The following is a 19,163-nucleotide window of genomic DNA, read 5'->3' as shown; positions in this document are numbered from 1 at the left end:
ATTTGCTGCTCATAATAGATAGTCTGGTGTTTTATAAGACCTTTCTCTCCATGTCTTATACTGTCAGAAAAGTCACGTGTGTTAAGAACAAAATTGTACCCAACACTTCCCTGATAAACTCCTATGTTTACATGTTTCTTACCTGACAATTGTTTTACTAAAAAAAAATTATGATTTGCAGATTTGTGAACTACCTCTAACTTAGGCACCCTGTTTTCCAGACTGAAACCACTCGTTCACCATTCCTCTTACACCTAGCACTTTTATTGTGTTTAGTAGTATTTTGTGGTCAGCAGTGTTAAAAGCCTTGCACATGTCTAAGAACACACCTGTAATGCGGTCATTCTTGTCAAGAGCTTGCAGTTCCACTTTTGTGAAATCTGTAATGGCTGATGTACCTCTTCCAGTCCACAAACTGAGCTGTGCTTCATTCAAAAGGTTGTATTTAATCATGCAACTCATTAGTCTATCTTTCATGATTGATTCAATTATTTTTGAGAATGCATAAGATAATGAAAGTGACCTGTAGTTTTCTTGGTTCTCCACATTGCATTTCTTTAGTGAAGGTACAATCCATGCATTCTTTAAAGACACCTGAAGTAAAAGACTCATTTATGTTCGTTAATAGGGTTTCTATGCTCCCTGCACATGTCTTGAGAACAGATACTGGAACCTCATCTGTATCTGCTGACTTCTTTTTTAGTTTCTGTATTGGCCTCCTGAATTCAAGCTTTATGGAGGGAAACATCATTATTGTGCTTGCTGTGTAATTAATTGTGGATGCTACATGTGTTTTTGTTGCAACTTCTCCACGCTACCAGGAAAATAGTCAATTACAAAATTTTTCAGGTCCTGAGGATTTTCTTTTACTCCATCCCCATTGCTTTAATTTTTTGTATTGTATGTTATTTTGTCATTGAATGATTTTTATGTTGCAAGCTGTACCATCCTGGGTATCATCTTATACTTGTGATAGTAATCGAGGAACTGTTGTTTACTGTAGTGTTTTGTAAAAAAACTGTGAAATTTAAGTGTTGGGGAAAACTTTCTAATATTTGCAGTTATCCATCTCCTTTTCCTTAGATGCTGCTGTAGTAGTGATTGTTGTTGGAAATGTCCCTTTAAAAATTAATTTAAACAGTGTGCAGGATTTAGAGAACTCTTCGTCTGATGGTTTACATTTCGTCACAGGTTTGATTTGCCAATGCCTTAAAGAGAAGGTATGTATTTTATGTTTCAAGAAGATCCATTTACAGGACTGCAGTTTTGCGGATTTTACCATGTTAGCTTTATTATTTAACAGGAATGATCAGACAGACCAAAATCTATTATAAATATTTTATAGTGCTCCCTGTTGTCTGTAAGTACATGCTGTGTCCTAACAAAGGATAGAGGGAAGACAGGGTTTTGTGGTCAGTCTGCAATTTCAGAGCAGTGAAGAGCAAATGCAGAAAGACAGATTCCCGGTGAAGGCAGGTGGATAACTTGGATCAGTGCCAAACAGTGCCACAGATCACCTACTAGAGTTGCAGATTCAGGGACTCCACAGGATACTTGCAGCAGGAGGCTCATGGTATCAACACTTTGTATGCTCAGAATAACTACTACACTGGAATCTAATTCTAAACATTGGTTGCACACAGAAGTCAGTGTCTTAAGTCACAGGGTGAGTACTAACAGAAGAAGTGCAGCACTCAATGAGAAAAACAGACATGTCTGAGCTTACTGAGGCTGGTCATGAGTGACACAGAGTCTGCACCTCAGCAATGTGACTGAGAACTCCCACTGAATACAAAAACATAGATTTTTAAAGAATTGTGACAGCACATTATTTCTCCCTTCCTGTTGTCAGCCCACCAATCCACTGCTCTTAACAAGCTTCAGCCAATCTGGCGAGTTGCTCTGCACCTCCAGGCACTTCTGACAACCATATTTAGAGTCCTCCTGTACTTTTACTCGGTAGGTAGGGATGCTTCTTGATTTTACATTAACAAACTCAAAGTTTGGTATCAACAGTGTTCAGTTGATAGCTGAACGTCCCTGCCACTCCCATTATGGCCAGCAACAACAGTATTGTATGTCACTTGATGCCACCCTCCATCCTTTTGAGTTTGACTGTTGCTGTAGCAGCATTCTAACCTGTGTAAACCCACTGACAGTGCAGTTGTTAGGGCAAGTATCAAGCTTGCTGCGTCTGCTAAGACATGCCTTTTCATGGCCATCTTCTACTGTGATGCCTTAAGACAGCATCTAGGTGGTGGATGGAGTTACCAGTTAATTCTCTGAACTGGAACTTCTCACCTGGGACAGCTGCCCAATGTCTCAGCAATTTGCAGGGCTCTGGTGTTACTTTTTAGCTCCGGGAACCTAAACACTACTAATTTTTCCTGCTCTCTGCATTGTTTTTCTGAGTTCCTATCTTGAAGTGCCCTTGACGACTCCCAACATCCCTAAGGGTAACAGTGTAAAAGTTGTTAAGTTGCCAGTGTATGACGCATGATCTAAGAGTGATGCTGAACTTTTTGGTCTCCTGTAGCAAGGTTTGCCATTTGTGCCATATTAGAAGTGTTCAAAAGGTACGTTATTAGTTATTTCACCCTCACCACCTGTGTTAATATTCACATCTACCCATAGGCCCTGTTATAATATTAGATATGGGGGCTGAAACTCTTTCCAGGACTTCTGTTAATCTGTTGAAGGAATTGTCCACATTATCACTTGGTGATTGGTACATGCAAAGATTGATTAACTCTTATGGATGGCTAGCTATGTTAGTTTGAATGGTAATGCAATATTTTACATACACCAATTGTGATATTTATTTATTTATTTGTTCATTTCTTCTGTAGCTGTAAAGTGTGCCATCTGTGATATAAATTTGTGATTGACTACCCTTTAAGATAGTTCTGCTGTAGTAGCAGCTTGAGATTCATATGATGATAGCACTATATGCAGTATTTCATTGCCTCTGTGTCAGTGCTCTGTAATGTATACCACTGTGCTGTTCAGAGACCGTAATTAAGATTCAAGCTGATATTTTATTTTTAACAGACTACACGTTTTGATGAAGAATAAATAATTCTGACCAAATTTTTGTGGTGTTTGTGCAGTTTGGTGTGGTACATTTTATCTTCCATGTACATGTTGCTGAAATTTCTAAACTAGTTGTGACAGTTGTAAGGGAGGGGAGCCTGTTGTCAGAATTTATCTTGCAAAAAGACCTAGTCATCCTACCCACGACAACAGATGTTTGACCACGCATACCTATTGTAATATCAATAATTAATTCTACCAACCTTCCCTTCCCAGTCCTGCTGAGGTGCAGATCATTCTTAATGTGTCTGTGTCCCAATAGTTCACACTGGTACCAGTGCAATGTGCACTGCCTGGCCAACAACCATCTGTACTATCTTCAGCTCTGCACTTATCTGCCATGCAGCACTGCTGAGCAGAGGCAGATTGTCCCACTGGTACAACTCGACTGTACACTTGTTGGTGAAACCAATTAGGGAGTCTATCTTGTCCAGTCACCACCTATGCTGTATGCCCTGCCCTATCCTTATTGAAGCTGTGGGGTGCCCAACCACAATTAATATCTCGTCATATTTGTGAAATCGTTACAAAAAAGCCCTTAGCTTTCAGCCCAGTACTCCGCTTGTAAGTGCTGGTGAACTAATGCTCTTCACCTAACGTCAATCAGGGGACCTAAAGCTGTGCAACGAGCAAGAGTGCATGCTGTTCTGAGCATGCTGGGCTCACACCTTGTTAGATGATGGTTCAAATGTCCATCTGGCTACCCAGGCTTAGGTTTTCTGCAATTTCCCTAAATCGCTTAAGGCAAATGCTGGGGTGGTTGCTTTGAAAGGGCATGAGCAATTTCTTTCCATCATCCCTCCATAATCGGAGCTTGCGCTCCACCACTAATTACCTCATTGTCGATGGGACGTTACTCTAATCTTTCGTGCTAAACCTCAGCCACGAGTGCTACCTAGGAGCAGTAACGTCATCTTCGTAACATTAGTGTTTTCGTAGCTTTCCTACTCATTGGCTGAGTCTGCTGAACAGTGATTTCTGTTTGCTTAAGTCTTCCAAAACTCTGTCAAACTCTCTCTTGTATAGGATCCTGTCTCTCTTCCATGTTTCCTCTACCACAGCAGCAGGCAGATCCTTCCGTTTTCTTGGTGTGCTCTTTCCACTTATCTACACCTCTGTATTTAACAATGGAATTAATTTTACACACTTAATGTTCACACTTCTACTTTTCAATTCTTTGAAAGTTATATTGACTGTTTCTGTATGTTGTATTTGTCCCTTTTTTAAAAGTATTCAAATTTTTTCTACAGTTATTTTGCTTTAGCTTTCTTGCAGCTCCTATTAATTTCATTTCTGAATGGTATAGAGCACTGTATTCCTTTCTTTAATTACTGTGAGGCTGGAAGTTGTCAGTGAATCCATAAGGTAGTGTGAATTAATTCTCTCTTAGTTTATAGGTTGGTACATTACTGCTGTCCTGTTCAAAATAAAATCTCTCTATACAAGCATATCAAATATTGTATTATTGTTTTGTTAGAATCATTGGATATACTCTTTTTTTTTTTTTTTCCTCAGCTGACAAATCAGCTTTTCGTATTTTAGAATTTTGTTGGTTGTAGAAAAAACTGCCAGGCCAATGTAATACAGGCTGTATATTTTTAAATGCTGAATTTACTGTAAGTTATGTGGTGAATGATGATGGGAAGCACAAGTAAATGGCAATCCATCCACTTTTTTACATCCTTTGATACTTGTAGGGAGGCTATTGTTAAGGGGCAAAAGGGGCATTCATGAGTTTCTGAAGCTTGTCCACAGAAACAACAGTTTTTTCCCTCCTACAATTAACTTTAGATAAAGCCCATTACAGACTTAAAGTATTACAATTCTTATGTACTTTTTGGTTACCTTCCCCCCCCCCCCCCCTCCCCCGTAACTACCTAATGAGGTTTGTTACTTGACAAGCTACACTGGCTCAGATTTGAATTTCACACTAAACATGCAGATGCTCCCTATTACCAGTGGAATGCATCAGTGTACAGATTGTGGTAAGCTATAGGACAAAGTTTAGCAATATGACGACGTTCATACCACTTACAGGTTGTGATGACCCTTCAGTTCTTACGTACTGCTGTCTAATGGAAACCACTGAGTGTCAAATTTTCAGAATTTGTATAAATTTCTGTTTTGTAGTCTGAGATTTGTTGTGTTGTGAATGTCCAGGTTCAGTCTAGCGGATGTAACACAAGGAATTGTAAATGTGACTGGTAAATCATGTTGTTTGCTTTGACAGGAACATTATGCTTTCAATGGAAAATGTTTCATTTTAGAGTCTTCACTAGAGCACAGCATATCCTAGGCTGTGATGATCTGAAAAGCCAAATGATTACACACTGTTATTTCTCACTGTATCGAATAAAGAGACTTCGTTAGTGTACTGTAGGTACTATGTAAATTAGTTTCACTAGCTCTGTACATCTGAAGTCAAAAGCGTACATTAATAGTTGTGCTTCATATTGTTTGAGAAGTCACAAATGGAAGTTCTGAATTTTGTTATTAAATTCAAAAGATAGTAGTTTTACCGTTTAAGTTAGTTGTATTTACAGAATTTTTTAAAAAGCTCTATTAATGGCAGTATGTTGAGCGAAAATCTTCAGTAATTACCACAAGACCAATACTGTTGACCAATAGCTTTACCAGTAAAGCACTGGTCGCCTTGTCCAGATGCGTGATGGCTGTCTGCAACTATAATGCACACTAGTGCTTGTGTTTCACCTGTACATTACCGTACCAGTACAGGCACCTAGCAGCAAGTTATGACACTAACACTACTAGCTATGCAAAATCTGCAGCGCAGAGTCTGAACATTGTTCCTATAAAGTTTAGTGCCCATACTGTAAATAGCTATCCATCTACACTGGCTCAGGTAACGAAAGTTTAAATATAACCACCACGTGTTGAGAGGTTTGTGTTTTTCTTATGTTGATGAGTTTCTTGAAAAGAGAGAGACAGAGTTGGAGATGGAGAATAGAGTGGGTATGACCTATTAAACGCAGTGATATATAATTTACAATATCTGAAAAATACATGATTTTTGTAGCGTTTTCTCATTATTTGTCTTTATTCCTTACGCATTACCATCAACCTTGAAATAGTCCTCTTGTTGATGGGCTCTACACTCTTTAATGTGTTTCCCATTTTTAAATCTCACCGTTAGCATAGAGTGTATGACATGTAATGTTATATCTCACTTTAGAGAACAGAAAGGTAAAGTGACAATGGACAGCAATGACAGATGGACACAACATTTTTTCAGAAGTCAATGTGGCTGGGCGGATGAAAATACTTTGATAGGAATGATAAGTTTGTTGTGGTATCACAGTGTTCATGTATCCAATTTGTATGAATAGTACAGTTTTTTAAAGAAATTATATGTCATCTAATTCCTAAAATTTTAATGTGTTGATATGTATGAATATCATTTGGCAGTTGTGGTATGTAGACTGCGCTTCAGTACGTATTGTGTTGGTCTCCATGGACAAAATTCGCTTCAAAGCAGTCTGTCGATGTCCTGGTTTTCATTCAGAAGACATTTTTGTTTCCCGTGACATGACATACTGTGAAGAGAAGACCTACTTACTAACTTTCATGCTGGCCATTTTCAGTGTTCTACAAATGTGAATACCACAGATCTCTTACTGAGAAGATCTGATACCATTAAATTGTCTACTTGTCAGCATCTGCACACTGTAAGATACTCTGACGACATTTAGTATGTTTCTCTGCTACAGTTTGCTGGGTTAGTGGTTCTGTTTGACCATTTGGTTGATTTGGAAGTTCCCATTTGTAAAAGTGTTGTGTAGTTATGAGATTTAAAGTTTTTCAGGTTTGTGGTGGTACTGTACCACCGCTTCTTACCACTGTCACAAACATCCTTACCCTTATTATCCATTTGAATGCCCCATTCCCCCAACAACAGTGGTCGTCATTTCTTATCCTTCCACTGACATTCTTTCTCTCTCCCCTTTTGTTTTATTGTGTATGCCTTGCAAGGTAACATTACCAACTCGACTTCATATTTGAAGGAGAAAATGAACACCGGGAAGACGTCAACTACAGCAGTTGATCTCATATGAAATTTAGTCCCTAATTCTGATAGTATGTGGCTGTGCCCTTCAGGAAGTACAGCTTTTAAATGTTGCACACACCAGTTGTGTGTCACTTATTCTGCCCCACCGAAGGCACCAAATTTCCGAGCACAAAGTGCTGCACAGCGGAGTGACAGCTAGAGGTGCCCTATTCATGGGGTCTTGAACACAGGGGAAGAGGAGGAGGGGGCAGGTGGACACATCTGCTTGTTATGTTTTGTAATCTTGTACAAGAATGCACGTTTTTCTGAGAGAGAAGTAGTAAAGAATAGGAGTATGTAATACATCAAAATCATGCACATACACATGTAATACTTTTTAACAGTGGCCTCGTATTGATATTCTTCAGATAAAAAAATAAAAAAAAGCCTCAAAAACCAATTAAGAAACCTAAGTAACTAAAAAAATAATTATGGAATGTGGTTCACGATTTTTGATTTAAAATTTAATCCTTCCTATCTTGTTGATGAATAGTGCATCTCTTGCAGATATACTTCCCTTTAACTATGTCAGCTTTAAAAACCAAAAAAATAATGCACAACAGTGATATTAATCATTAAATAGCACTGTGGTGAATCACAATATAAAAATGCTGCAGGTTAGAAACCCCACACTGTGACAAAATGAACAAAGCGCGTTATCAGTGTCAACAGTGTTTCATAAAGATCTTTACTCACTCCACTGTAGACTACATTGCATTTGGGCATTAGGCGGCTGCATTGGGGCATAGCAAGTGACACAAACAAACAGTGTGCTTGAAAGTTTAAAATCTGTACTTCCAGAAGGTCATAACTGTGTACTATCAGAATTAGGCACCAAGTTTTTGCTGAGGTAGGTAGAGTGACTGCTTGCGTAAAATGGGAAAGCCAGGTTTGGGTCGCGGCCAAGCACAAATTTTCGTATATTACTAGTAAATCATATAGTCATTGTACATTCGTATTCACAATTTGCGAATACATCTCGTAATTTAATATGGCTGTCAGTTGTCAGCAGTGTCTGTTCCTTTAGGCATGAATGAATGAATCCATGCATGCATTTACTGCCATATGATGGTTTGCTCTTCTCTAGCACACTATTGACGTGTTAATGATTTTAATCGATGTAATTTTATTTTTCAGCTGGGACAGAACAGACAATTTCATTTAGTATATTTGTAATATATACAGCAAAAAGAAAAATGCCAAGTAAATATGTACAAAATTAGTTTCTCCCCCCCCCCCCCCCCCTCTCTCTCTCTCTCTCTCTCTCTCTCTCTCTCTCTCTTTCTCTTTCTCTCTGAACTGAACAATGTGGTACTTTTGTTACAACAGTGTTCAAATACCAGGACAGTGCCTATGGAAAGGTGTCAGGTTGTTTCCCCATTCTTGTCATTCTATAACTGTCTCTTAACATTTGAAACTTAGTTGTGGTAATTGTAGAAATTGTGATCGTGTTCATTTTTTTATTATCTGTATTTTTTTTTCAGATAATAATAGCTGAGGCATAAACGAAGATCAGAATGTTGTACTGCCCACCAAATATTACTCTGAGCCAAGTATGGCTCCACCCTGGTCTGTCACCATGTTTCACAGAAACAGTTGCAAGCTGTGTTATCAGTGGACTGGTTTTATTACTAGGAGGATGGCGACTGAGACTGTACAGACGTTATGGAACATTGGTGGAATCAGCACTGCTTCCGAAGTCCAAGTTGTTTGTAATTCAGATTTTGTTAATGTTGTTTTTGCCAGTATTGGCAATAACTCGATTTGGTTTACAAGCCACTGTAATAAATGATGGTTGCATATATGGATATATGGTGAGTATCCCAGTTTTTGAGCTATTTATATCTTGTGTCAGCATATCTTGAAATTTATAAGAGACACTGTCCACATCACTCTCTCCCAGTACTTATTTAACTTCTTATCTCATGTATTAACACAATGAGTATGTTTGTTCATCCTATTGGTGGATGTCCAGGGGTTGGTAGGTTCTAAGACAGAGCAGAATATTGAGATACACACACAGTGTTTAAGAAACCTTTTTCACGTAACTGTAATAACAGCAAGCCCAGACCACGATCCAAGGAAATTCCTTTAGATAGCCTGGTTCGATATACATGACGTAGACAGAGGCTAATGGACAACACTGAGACTAGACTGGCAGAACTCACTGTCAGACTGGCTGGATATTGGTGCAGCATCCTTTAGGACGGCTCCACTGAGGAGGCAGGAGCCGGAACTTTTTCTTGCCCACAGCCCAATATTTGTTTTGCCAATAGCTGGAACCATCGGCCAAAAAATGAGCTATAGGGTGCAGACCCATGTCCAGGGAAGGAGCATCTTCTTTCACTGATGGAGGTGCAGTGGCAACTGGAGGTTCCACCGCGGCCCACCAGAAGATGGCAAGGTGAAAGGGGGGGGGGGGGGCGGCACTTCCCACTGCTGGTGTTCCTAACACTGCAACAATGGCAATGGTACTATGTTCACATCTGTGGCTCCCATCCAGCACTGGTGAGGAGGAGTTGAAGGCAGCTGAGGCTGTCCTTTTTGCGTGATGCACCACAAACTCGGAGGCGTGCTGTGTGTGGTACTCAAACTGTTACTCTTGTGTAGAATTAAGTACTCAGAATTGCAGTATGGAAACTGGTGGTGCTGGTGCTGGTGCTGGTGCCGTTAAGTTTGCTTGCACAGCAGTTCAGTTGTCATTCCCACAAGTTGCTGCATCTTGACAATCTGAGATACTGACAGTGCTTGCGCATGACTGGTCATGATGAAACACACACAAATAATGCTTGCAAATAGAGCACAACCACTAAAGAAAGCACGGATTAGTATCACTAGAAAGAACAGCCTCTGAAAAGCACAAAAAAAGCAGTCAGTTGAAGGCCCATTGTTCTGAAAGAAATACACACAATTAATACTTGCACCAGTTATTTGTACAGTGAGAAGTAGAACTTGGTAGTGACCAAACGTAGTTTTTCCATTTCCAGATGTTTGGTTGTCTGGTGGTGGGTGCAAAGGAGTGGGTGGTTCCAAGATGGAGAGCAGAATAATGGGCTGCACCTGTAGTGTTTGATCACTTCTTTTACTGACCTTGAATAACAGCAAGTCCAGAGCACAGTCCAAAGAGAGTCCTCAAGAAATGCCATTTAGATAGCCACAATATCTACAGAGGCTAACTGACAACGTTTACACTAGACAGGCAGAACTTGACGAACAGATGATATGGGCATCCTTTTTGTCAGCTCTGTGTTGACACTGGCCCGCGGGCTGAAGGTGTGCCTCGGAGCTGGCCGCATGTTGGCACTGCAGTCACATGAGTTACTGCCAACTTCTAGATGTGGGCTGGTGGAGTGTGGTATTGATAGCGCAGGATATATTGATAGCACAGGATACCACAGAGAGGAAGTTAAATTTTTTAAATAAATTAAAATGGAATGTTGTGTATAATATTACACACAATTTGGTACTTAAATTGTAAGTTGTTTTAACCAGACAGTGAAAGTAGAAACATGTTCATTAACTTTATGGCTTCATATTATTATTTAAGTGAATGTCAGTACCTACGTTCCAGTAAACATTACTTAATTGAAAGTATACATTCCATCGTCAATACCCACCTTTGTGGGTTTTGTGGTGGTGCCTGACCCGTAGGTAGCTAGGTCAAATTATGATGGTGGAAAACATTTTCACCATCATTATTTTGCCACCGAGCAGAACAGAGTTGGTGGGATAAAGTTTCTGATAATGATACTTTGTGCCAGTGTTTAAGTTTGAATTTAAAACCTGTCTGAAGTGTCTCGTGAAATGAGGCCGTGTCTCTCTGTTGATAGTGATCCATCTGTTGCGTGGGAATGTTACACAAAGTGGTCCCCTCAGTTCTGTTAGCGAGGGCTAGGTTGTATGTTGGTACCAGTTTTCACCGTCTCACTTTTCTTGTCACCAGTCAACATAAACGTGACACCACACTGCATACATATGTTAGTCACCTGTAGCCAACATTTACACTTCAGACACAATTCTCATACACTGCACGGAAAGGGGCTATTGAGTGTGGAGCAAGAAAACAGTTTCCATTAAAGCAGTTGACCAACTCTTTGGGCACTTTCAGCCAACAATGCCTTAAGTCTCCTTTCTTTTTTGTGTCTAATTGGTTTTGTTGAAAATGTTACACTATTTCAATGGGTGTAAGTAACACACTACCAGTCTTAAACTGTGTATAGATCTACAATTGAATAGGTAATGTTTATACCGTCACTTTTTCATTGCGAAGAGAAATGGGAAAGAACTATGTGGCATTCTAAATAACTTGCACAAAAAAATGATACCATAACACAGAAACTGGCCAATAAAAAATTTTCACTGCTTATGTGAGAATATACATGTATCTCCCAAGTAACTAATAGAAATTAGACAACATTAAATCATAAGTTTCTGCTCCTAAAAGAAAAAAAAATTATTTGGGTTTTATTGTTTATCATGAGAACCGTAAAGAATTGGGACCCATTCGGAAATGTGAGAATACAGTTCAAATCTGTTGCATTTTAAATGGCATTACCTGTATTGTCAAATTTCTTAGCAGACAATTGTTTCTTCTTGTGCTGTAAGTGTAGATTTGATGTTGATTAAGCTGCAAGTTCCTCCTGGGTCATGCCAAATGATCTGTACCTCAGGGAACTCGGATGTTGTAAGTTGGTTGTAGTTTCAAATCAGTTATCTTGACAGGTGCTGTTTGATTATGGTGAATAAATGATAAAAGTGATGCATTTATTCACCACATAAATGCATTCTGAAGAAACAGTTTCTGTACCATGTTCTTTTTGTATATTTTTCTGATGTGTTCATGTTTTGGGCATTGCATTTTGTATGAACCTTATTAAAGTCACATTATCTTCTATGATATCTTGAGTGCAAAAAGGCAAGAAGTCATGCATGGTGCAGGGACTGGTAGTTCACCTTCAGTCTGTTGTGTACGTGTAGCTAGAAGGGCTGACTATTGTCCCATTACACATTAGTGATAACTTGACTGAGGACAAGTACAATGTGAAATATCTAGAAGTTGAAGTCTGGGACAGTCTAATGGGGAAGGCAGGCCATTTCTTTCACATATATGCACAAGTCCACATTACTTACTATATATTTATTATTTTATTACAGATCCTTAATTGCATTTCTGCTGTAGTGACATACGGTTTTGCATTGCGCCTACTCATGGATGAGCGTAATTACTTGTTACCATCAGTTCCACCGTATGGCCACAGTCTTACATTGCTGCTGTTTTGGAGTTTAACATTCGTGAAGGAAAATATTGTATTTGTTGACATACATAAACTGGATTCGTGGTTTGACTTTGCAAAGTAAGTTCCCATGCCTTAGATGTAAGAATTAATTATATAGAAATATTCAGTTGTTCACCTCCTCTTAATGCTTTCCATCATTGTTTTTGTGTCATGTCTTAAGTGTTGATGTGATTACGTCTCTCTCTCTCTCTCTCTCTCTCTCTCTCTCTCTCTCTCTCTCTCTTTCTCTTTCTCTTGTTTAAGAATAGGATATTCTTCATATGGATGCAGTGTTTACAGCCTGTCAAAACCCATGAAGTGTGTGGTATAAGATTCAGGTTCGTGTCAATGGAGGGTAATGGTCTGTACATCCTATGCAGTTGATAAGCTGGAAGTTCCTCCTGGGTCATGCCAAATGATTTGTACCTCAGGGAACTCAGCTTTGGCTGGATATGTCTTTGGGGTACCTGGAGTTCCCGAGCTGGGGACTGTGAGCTCCAGCAATCCTTTTAGCCATAAACTCTACATCATTTGGCAGCCACCAGGGGACATGATGGTGGACTGAACCTACTAATCCTAAGAAGGAAAGAGAAAGAAAAGAAATGGAAAAAAATCACTCCCAGTGATTTGGGTGGAATACTGGTTAGTATTCACACCCAGGCACCAGAGAGATCATGGGTGGATAATCCTCCTGATACCCCCAAGGGGCTCATGGTTCTTTCGTGAATTTGTGCTTCGTGCACAGGAGGCCTGAGCTTTTGTGGCCCATTCTTCCTTCCCAGGCTGGATTTTGTTCCCAAGGCCCTTCTCTCCCTGTCGTTACTCCTTGCCTTCTGCCACCTTCCCCCCTCTGTGTTCTTACTTATGTCGACCTGGATGCCCTCTTCGTTGCTTATATTCCTTCTGGTTTTGTTCCCCTTGCCTTTTGCTTTTCCTTTTCATCCTTCCTTTATGTCAGTTTTGGTCCCTCTGTGGGGTTTGACCTCCACTTCTAAATTTTATCTCCATAGTGTGAGTCATTTAGGGAAAACTCTGTCCCTAGCATCTGTGGCATGGATGCCTCTCCCCCTCTGCCTCCCTTCTTCTTTTTACCATCATAGACCCCCTCTGCCTCACTAGGTCACCAGCTCATGCAGCTAGTCTGTGTGGGGAGACTGTTGAGTACCCAGCGGGCTGAGCCCCGTGACAACACAGGAATCTCACTTCTGATACGTGAACTGTTGCCTCCCTGCGTGTTCTAAGGAGTAGTTGCTGGTCATTCTGGGCCATTGGAACTCGGCAATGGGGTCTGTGCCAGACAGCCCTTGCTGTGGCTGGGTGGGCACCCATGGGGAGAGCCCCTGATCAGAGTGGATGGTATGAGGGTGGATGCATTTCTTATGAAACACATCAATCTCCAAAAAACTGGTCGTTCTTCTATGGCCATCTCTTCGGTTGGTAATGTATCATTTAAAGCTGCCTCTTATGACACTGTGCCTTCCATTCCCCAGCTACACCCTTGGAGGAGGGCCAGGCTTGTCAGCTTGGGAGGGGACACTTACCCCACAACCTGGTCTGCACTAGAACAGACAGGGACATGTTCACCACCACCACCAAGCCATTATTTTTTATGGAAAACATTGAAGATAAGTTTGGCAAAGTGAGGTCTCTCAGTAAGATGCAGCCGGGTTCTCGGTTGATGAAAAGCATCCTCTGCTGCCAAATCTACAGCTCTTCATGCCTGTGACCATCTTGTTTTGTCCTGTTGTCCATTACTCATCACCAGTCTTTGAATATGGTTCAGGGAGTCATTTTTCATAGGGATCTCATCCTTCCAACTGATAATGAACTCTGAGCCAATCTGGAGTGATGGGGTGTTCATTTTGTTTGGTGTGCTTAGAAAGGTCGTCAGGACAATTGCACTGATACCGGCACCTTTATTCTGGAATTTGAGGTAGATACCCTCCCTGTGAAGGTCAAGGCTATGTGTTATCGGGATGATGTGAAGCGATGCCATATGTTCTGCCACCCATGAGGTTTTTTTGGTGCTTGAGTTTTGGGCACACTTTCCCACTGTACAATGGACCCTCTGTGCGGTGAATGAATGTGGACACCCACCCCACAAGAGGAGCCCCTGTGTTTCACTACCCGTGTGTGTTAATTGTCACAACAGTCACTCTTCACACTCGCCAGACTAGCTGGTTCATGAGGAGGAGAAGAAGATATGGAAGTATAAGTCCCTTGATAATTTGTCCTACACTGAGGCTCATCTGAAATATGACAGACTTCATGCTGTGTCGATGACCTCTAACTCTACTCCTGTTACATCCTTCCCCTCTCCTCCATCATTACTCCAGTGCTGCACCTCTTTCCTCCCCCTTTCCCCTGTGGTTCCCATGCCCTCCCCTCCAGTGCCACACACCCTTATTGGCCAGAGAAGTGTCCCCCCTTCTTCGGTGCCTGCTGGTGATGGGGTTCCCTGCCGGGACCCCTCCCATCCCTCTTTGTCTCCCAGGCCAGAGGCCTGCTACCACAACTTGGCTGTGGGTCACACAGTCCATGTGCCCCAAGGTTGCCCATTCTGTCAGTTCTGGATCTCGCGCAGAAACCTGCTCTCCCTCTGTGCCCTTCCCTTCCTGACTGATAAAACAGAAGGGCAAGGAGAAGAAACATAGGTTCCAGGAGAAGGCCCCTCCGGTGCCCTCAGAAGTGCCAAACTCTCCCCTTGGAACCCTAGTCTGACCTCTTATTTATGGATGCACCCCATCTTCATTGGTTATGAATGTTGACCTGGCAGCATGATTGGCCCCAGTCCATTTGCTTCTCATTTGGATTCCCATTCAATGCTTATTCAATGGAACTGTAATGGATACTACTGTCACCTCTCGGAGTTGCAATCCATTATTTCCTTTTACTCAGCAACTTGTGTCATTCTCCAGGAATCTTGTATTGCTGATGCTCACTCACTGACCCTTTGTGGATTGCGTGCTTTCTGTTGGAAAAGGGGTGGCTCTTTGCAGCTCCCTGTGGTGTTTGCACGTTGGTCCATACTGATGACGTAAATACATGGATCTTCCTCCATACCACATTGGAAGCAGTGGCCGTCTGGGTCAGCTTGGACTCTGTGGTCATGGATTGCAATCTCTGTCTCCCTCCTGACATGTCACGTACACCTGCTGCCCTAACTGCCCTCCTCGTCCCTTCCCTTCCTCCACCTTGTTGATTTTAATGCCCATTACCCCCCATTGACCAATTTCTTGCAGCCCATGACCTGAGTCTTCTTAATTATGGTTCCCTTACTCATTTTAGTGCTGCATATTGCACTTTCTCTGCCATTGGTGTTTCGCTCACTTCCCGTCCCTCCCTCAAACCTGGTTATGGATCCATCCCTCCCTCCCTCAAACCTGGTTATGGATCCATCCCTCCCTCCCTCAAACCTGGTTATGGATTGAAGCCCGCATCATCAACAGCATTTTCTAAATGTCAGCACATCTTAGCAGGTACCATGGAACTATTCAGAAGTAGCTTAGTACATGACATGCAGAGAAGTGAGCTGTTAGAATCAGCAAATCCTAAATTCATGAAAGATTCATTATAATTTTTTCACCTGTAGGGGGTCGTTAGATATCTTACTGCTTGAAACCATGAAGCTTGGAGTCATTACATCACCTTCTTGAATCTGTCTCTGTTGGAAATCCTTGAGGGTGATGCCACATTTTCTGGGTGAACCACCTTTGAACTTTCAGTGCAAGATTTTGTTGGAACACCTTTAAGCCTACACTTCAGTCTATCTTTTAAAAACAACCATTTAATTTTACAATATGACAAATATAGAATAAAATCGCCACAGGAGATTGAATTTTACAACTTCAGCAAATAACTAACCTGAACTGAGTACACTGAGGTTTGAGAGTGATGCACAAATTTGCTGTGCCAAATTAGACTGTGGGCTGTAATCATAACCTGAATTAGGAAGTGGACTCTGTGCTGTGTGGAGCAGGTTGATGTAGCCTCAGGTGATTTCTTAGAATGGTTTGAGGCGATTGTGGAAAAGGAGGGGGGGGGGGGGGGTGAGAGTGAGATTACACGCACACACACCTATAGATCTTAACATTTGTTGGAGTGGATGATTCCTTCACATTTTTATCAGTGGTCAACAAGCCACAATTTTAAAGGTTTTTGTCTTATTATTGGTTGAAATATTGCAATAAAATCTTCACAGGTTTCTTGCCTCATGAGATTATAGTGTGGGCACAAACTTTCGGAATCTGAAAATTGCTTTCACAGACTTTGTCTCAAGGTGGCACAAGAGAAGAGCATTTTCAGAACATTGTGCTTACAGTGTGATCTTATACAGCAAGTAACGTGTGGAGATTTCATTGCATTAACATGCCACAAAAACCCCCGCAGACAACCATGAAAATTTTGAAAACTATGGAAACTATTAATAGTTTTTTATTATGAAATTATCAGAATGATGATATCAATGACACTGACTTTTTTTTCCTCTCATTTTCAGTTTATCTGAGAAAATTGAGTTGGTCTTATTTGGTTTGAGGTACACAGGCTGTTTTGCACTTTTTATTCTTGGGTTCTGTGCACCAGGTGTTTTATCACCATCAAGTTACTCTCAGCTGCATTCTCACAATGACCTACGTATCTCCATGGTAGGTTATTGTGCCATTTAACTTTGATTTAGTGAAAGTATGTGCATGTATGAGAAGAAACATTACTATTGTAATAATATTAAATGTTCCCTTTTACAGGGAAATGACACCACTTCTCAGGGTTCCACATTCAGGAATTTTTGGAGTAAGCTGAAGAAACTTTTCCCATTCTTATGGCCAAAGAAAAGTATTCTGCTGGAACTGAGAGTAGTTTTTTGCTTACTACTCCTAGCAGGAGGCCGTATTATAAATCTCTATGTCCCTATCTACAGCAAATTAATAGGTTAGTATTTTCTGTCCCTCAAACCATGTCGTCATTTTCATCACACATATCATAATATGGTGTAGCAAGTAAGTTAACAACTAACTGTGTACTATATTTATTAGATCATGTGTTGGGATTTTTGTTGCAGTTGACAGCATGGCAGACGAACCTGTTGTGTTTCGTTGGGACTATATATTAACATACGTAGCATTTAAGTTTCTACAAGGTGGAGGGACTGGAGGAATGGGATTATTAAATAATTTACGATCCTTTCTGTGGATACGTGTTCAGCAGTACACTACACGGGAAATAGAGGTTTGTTACTGTTTTCTCACGGGTGTGTAGCATGAGGCATTGTTTTGTGTCAGTATAACATAAGCATATTTTTGATTGTTAAAATTATTTTATGTGATAGAGTGTAATGAGACATGATACTCGCAGTATACATTAAAATCTATACTTTTATATATGTTTATGTGTGTCGATGAAAAGCTGTATACAGATTAGAGAATAGAAACAGAGCAAGTATGAGCCTCATCACGAGAGTTGCATACCGTATTTACTCAAATCTAAGCTGCACTTTTTTCCCGGTTTTTGTAATCCAAAAAACCGCCTGCGGCTTAGAATCGAGTGCAAAGCAAGCGGAAGTTCTGAAAAATGTTGGTAGGTGCTGCCACAACTAACTTCTGCCGTCGAATATATGTAGCTCTACACAGGCATGCTTTGTAGGCACAAAGATAAATACTGGCGCTGAAACCTCTGCGCCAGTAAATAAATTTAAAAAAAAAGGTGGAAGACGAGGTTTTTTTTTTTTCTCCGCCCCGAGTTTCGACCATTGCATTTTCATACATTATCCACCGAAGTAAATACAAATTCCGTATTGTTAATCTTCGAATGTAGCAGAATACGAATACGAAAATCCGACTGGCAAGACTGTTTGGGATGTTTATCAATATGGCCAACTCTACGTTCTGAATTTTTTCTGCCTGATGAAATGTGAATCACATGAAGTATTCTCTTCACCATAAGAATAATACGAATATAAACATTTTGCTATGTATTCTTTCGTGTTTGCTGCTATCTCATTTAAATCCTGTCTGCCTAATAAACTACGAAACTAGAGTGACACAACAGCAAACGCGGAAGAATATACGTATCGTGTCATGTTTATATTCGTATTATTCTTATGCGTAATAGTGATACAGTCAGAAATGAAGCACGGCAACTGACTAGATTTTTAAATCTAAGATGACTCTAATTTCTGTGCAGAATTTGATGTACTAAAGAAGCGGCCGCAAAGATTTTCAAATGGAGAAAAATTTTCGCCCAACTCTCGTTCAGAACATGTTCTATCATACGCAGTCTATTATTTGGTTCTTGTTGATCATTATCAAAGAAAGCAGCAGTGTAAGTAACAACAAATAGCAGTCTCTTGCCATTGTTTCGCTAATGAGACGATTCCTCTCTTTTTTTTTTTTTTAAGTGGCGGCAGTGCTCACAAAAGCAAGCCATGTCGCGAGTGGCGACAGGCCATAAACACGCTCTATCAGAATGCGACAAACAATGCATGACACAGTACAGTAATGCATTTTCAGCTTAGAGTGACGTAAACACCTATAACAAAGAAAATGGCACTTACCAGATCAAAGCAAAATAAGCAATCGATTCAAACCAGACGAAGCACGTGAAAAAGGAAGGGTACCCGTATAAATACGGATGGAGCGCCTGACTCATAGCAATGACTACTTGGTAAAGCCTAACTGCTAAGCTTACGACTCGAACCAAACTACTGTAGCTGTATCGTCATTCATTCGACC

General features: G+C 40.6%; 1 protein-coding gene across 5 annotated transcripts in view; it reads left to right on the top strand.

Moving 5' to 3' along the window:
- LOC124555728 (ATP-binding cassette sub-family B member 6) overlaps positions 1 to 19,163 on the top strand; it is a 144,974-nt gene that overhangs the window by 4,640 nt on the left and 121,171 nt on the right. For all 5 annotated transcript variants that reach the window (XM_047129748.1, XM_047129745.1, XM_047129747.1 and 2 more), the window contains exons 2-6: positions 8,644 to 8,973; positions 12,314 to 12,513; positions 16,934 to 17,081; positions 17,181 to 17,364; positions 17,495 to 17,661. In XM_047129748.1, coding sequence (XP_046985704.1) covers positions 8,677 to 8,973; positions 12,314 to 12,513; positions 16,934 to 17,081; positions 17,181 to 17,364; positions 17,495 to 17,661 — 996 coding nt within the window. In that variant the 5' untranslated portion in view covers positions 8,644 to 8,676. The remainder of the gene's footprint in view (positions 1 to 8,643; positions 8,974 to 12,313; positions 12,514 to 16,933; positions 17,082 to 17,180; positions 17,365 to 17,494; positions 17,662 to 19,163) is intronic.

Source organism: Schistocerca americana, chromosome X (assembly GCF_021461395.2).
Source record: "Schistocerca americana isolate TAMUIC-IGC-003095 chromosome X, iqSchAmer2.1, whole genome shotgun sequence".
Taxonomy (NCBI): Eukaryota; Metazoa; Arthropoda; class Insecta; order Orthoptera; family Acrididae; genus Schistocerca; species Schistocerca americana.
The sequence above is the reverse complement of the archived record's forward strand: the minus strand, read 5'-3'. Positions and strand labels throughout refer to the sequence as shown.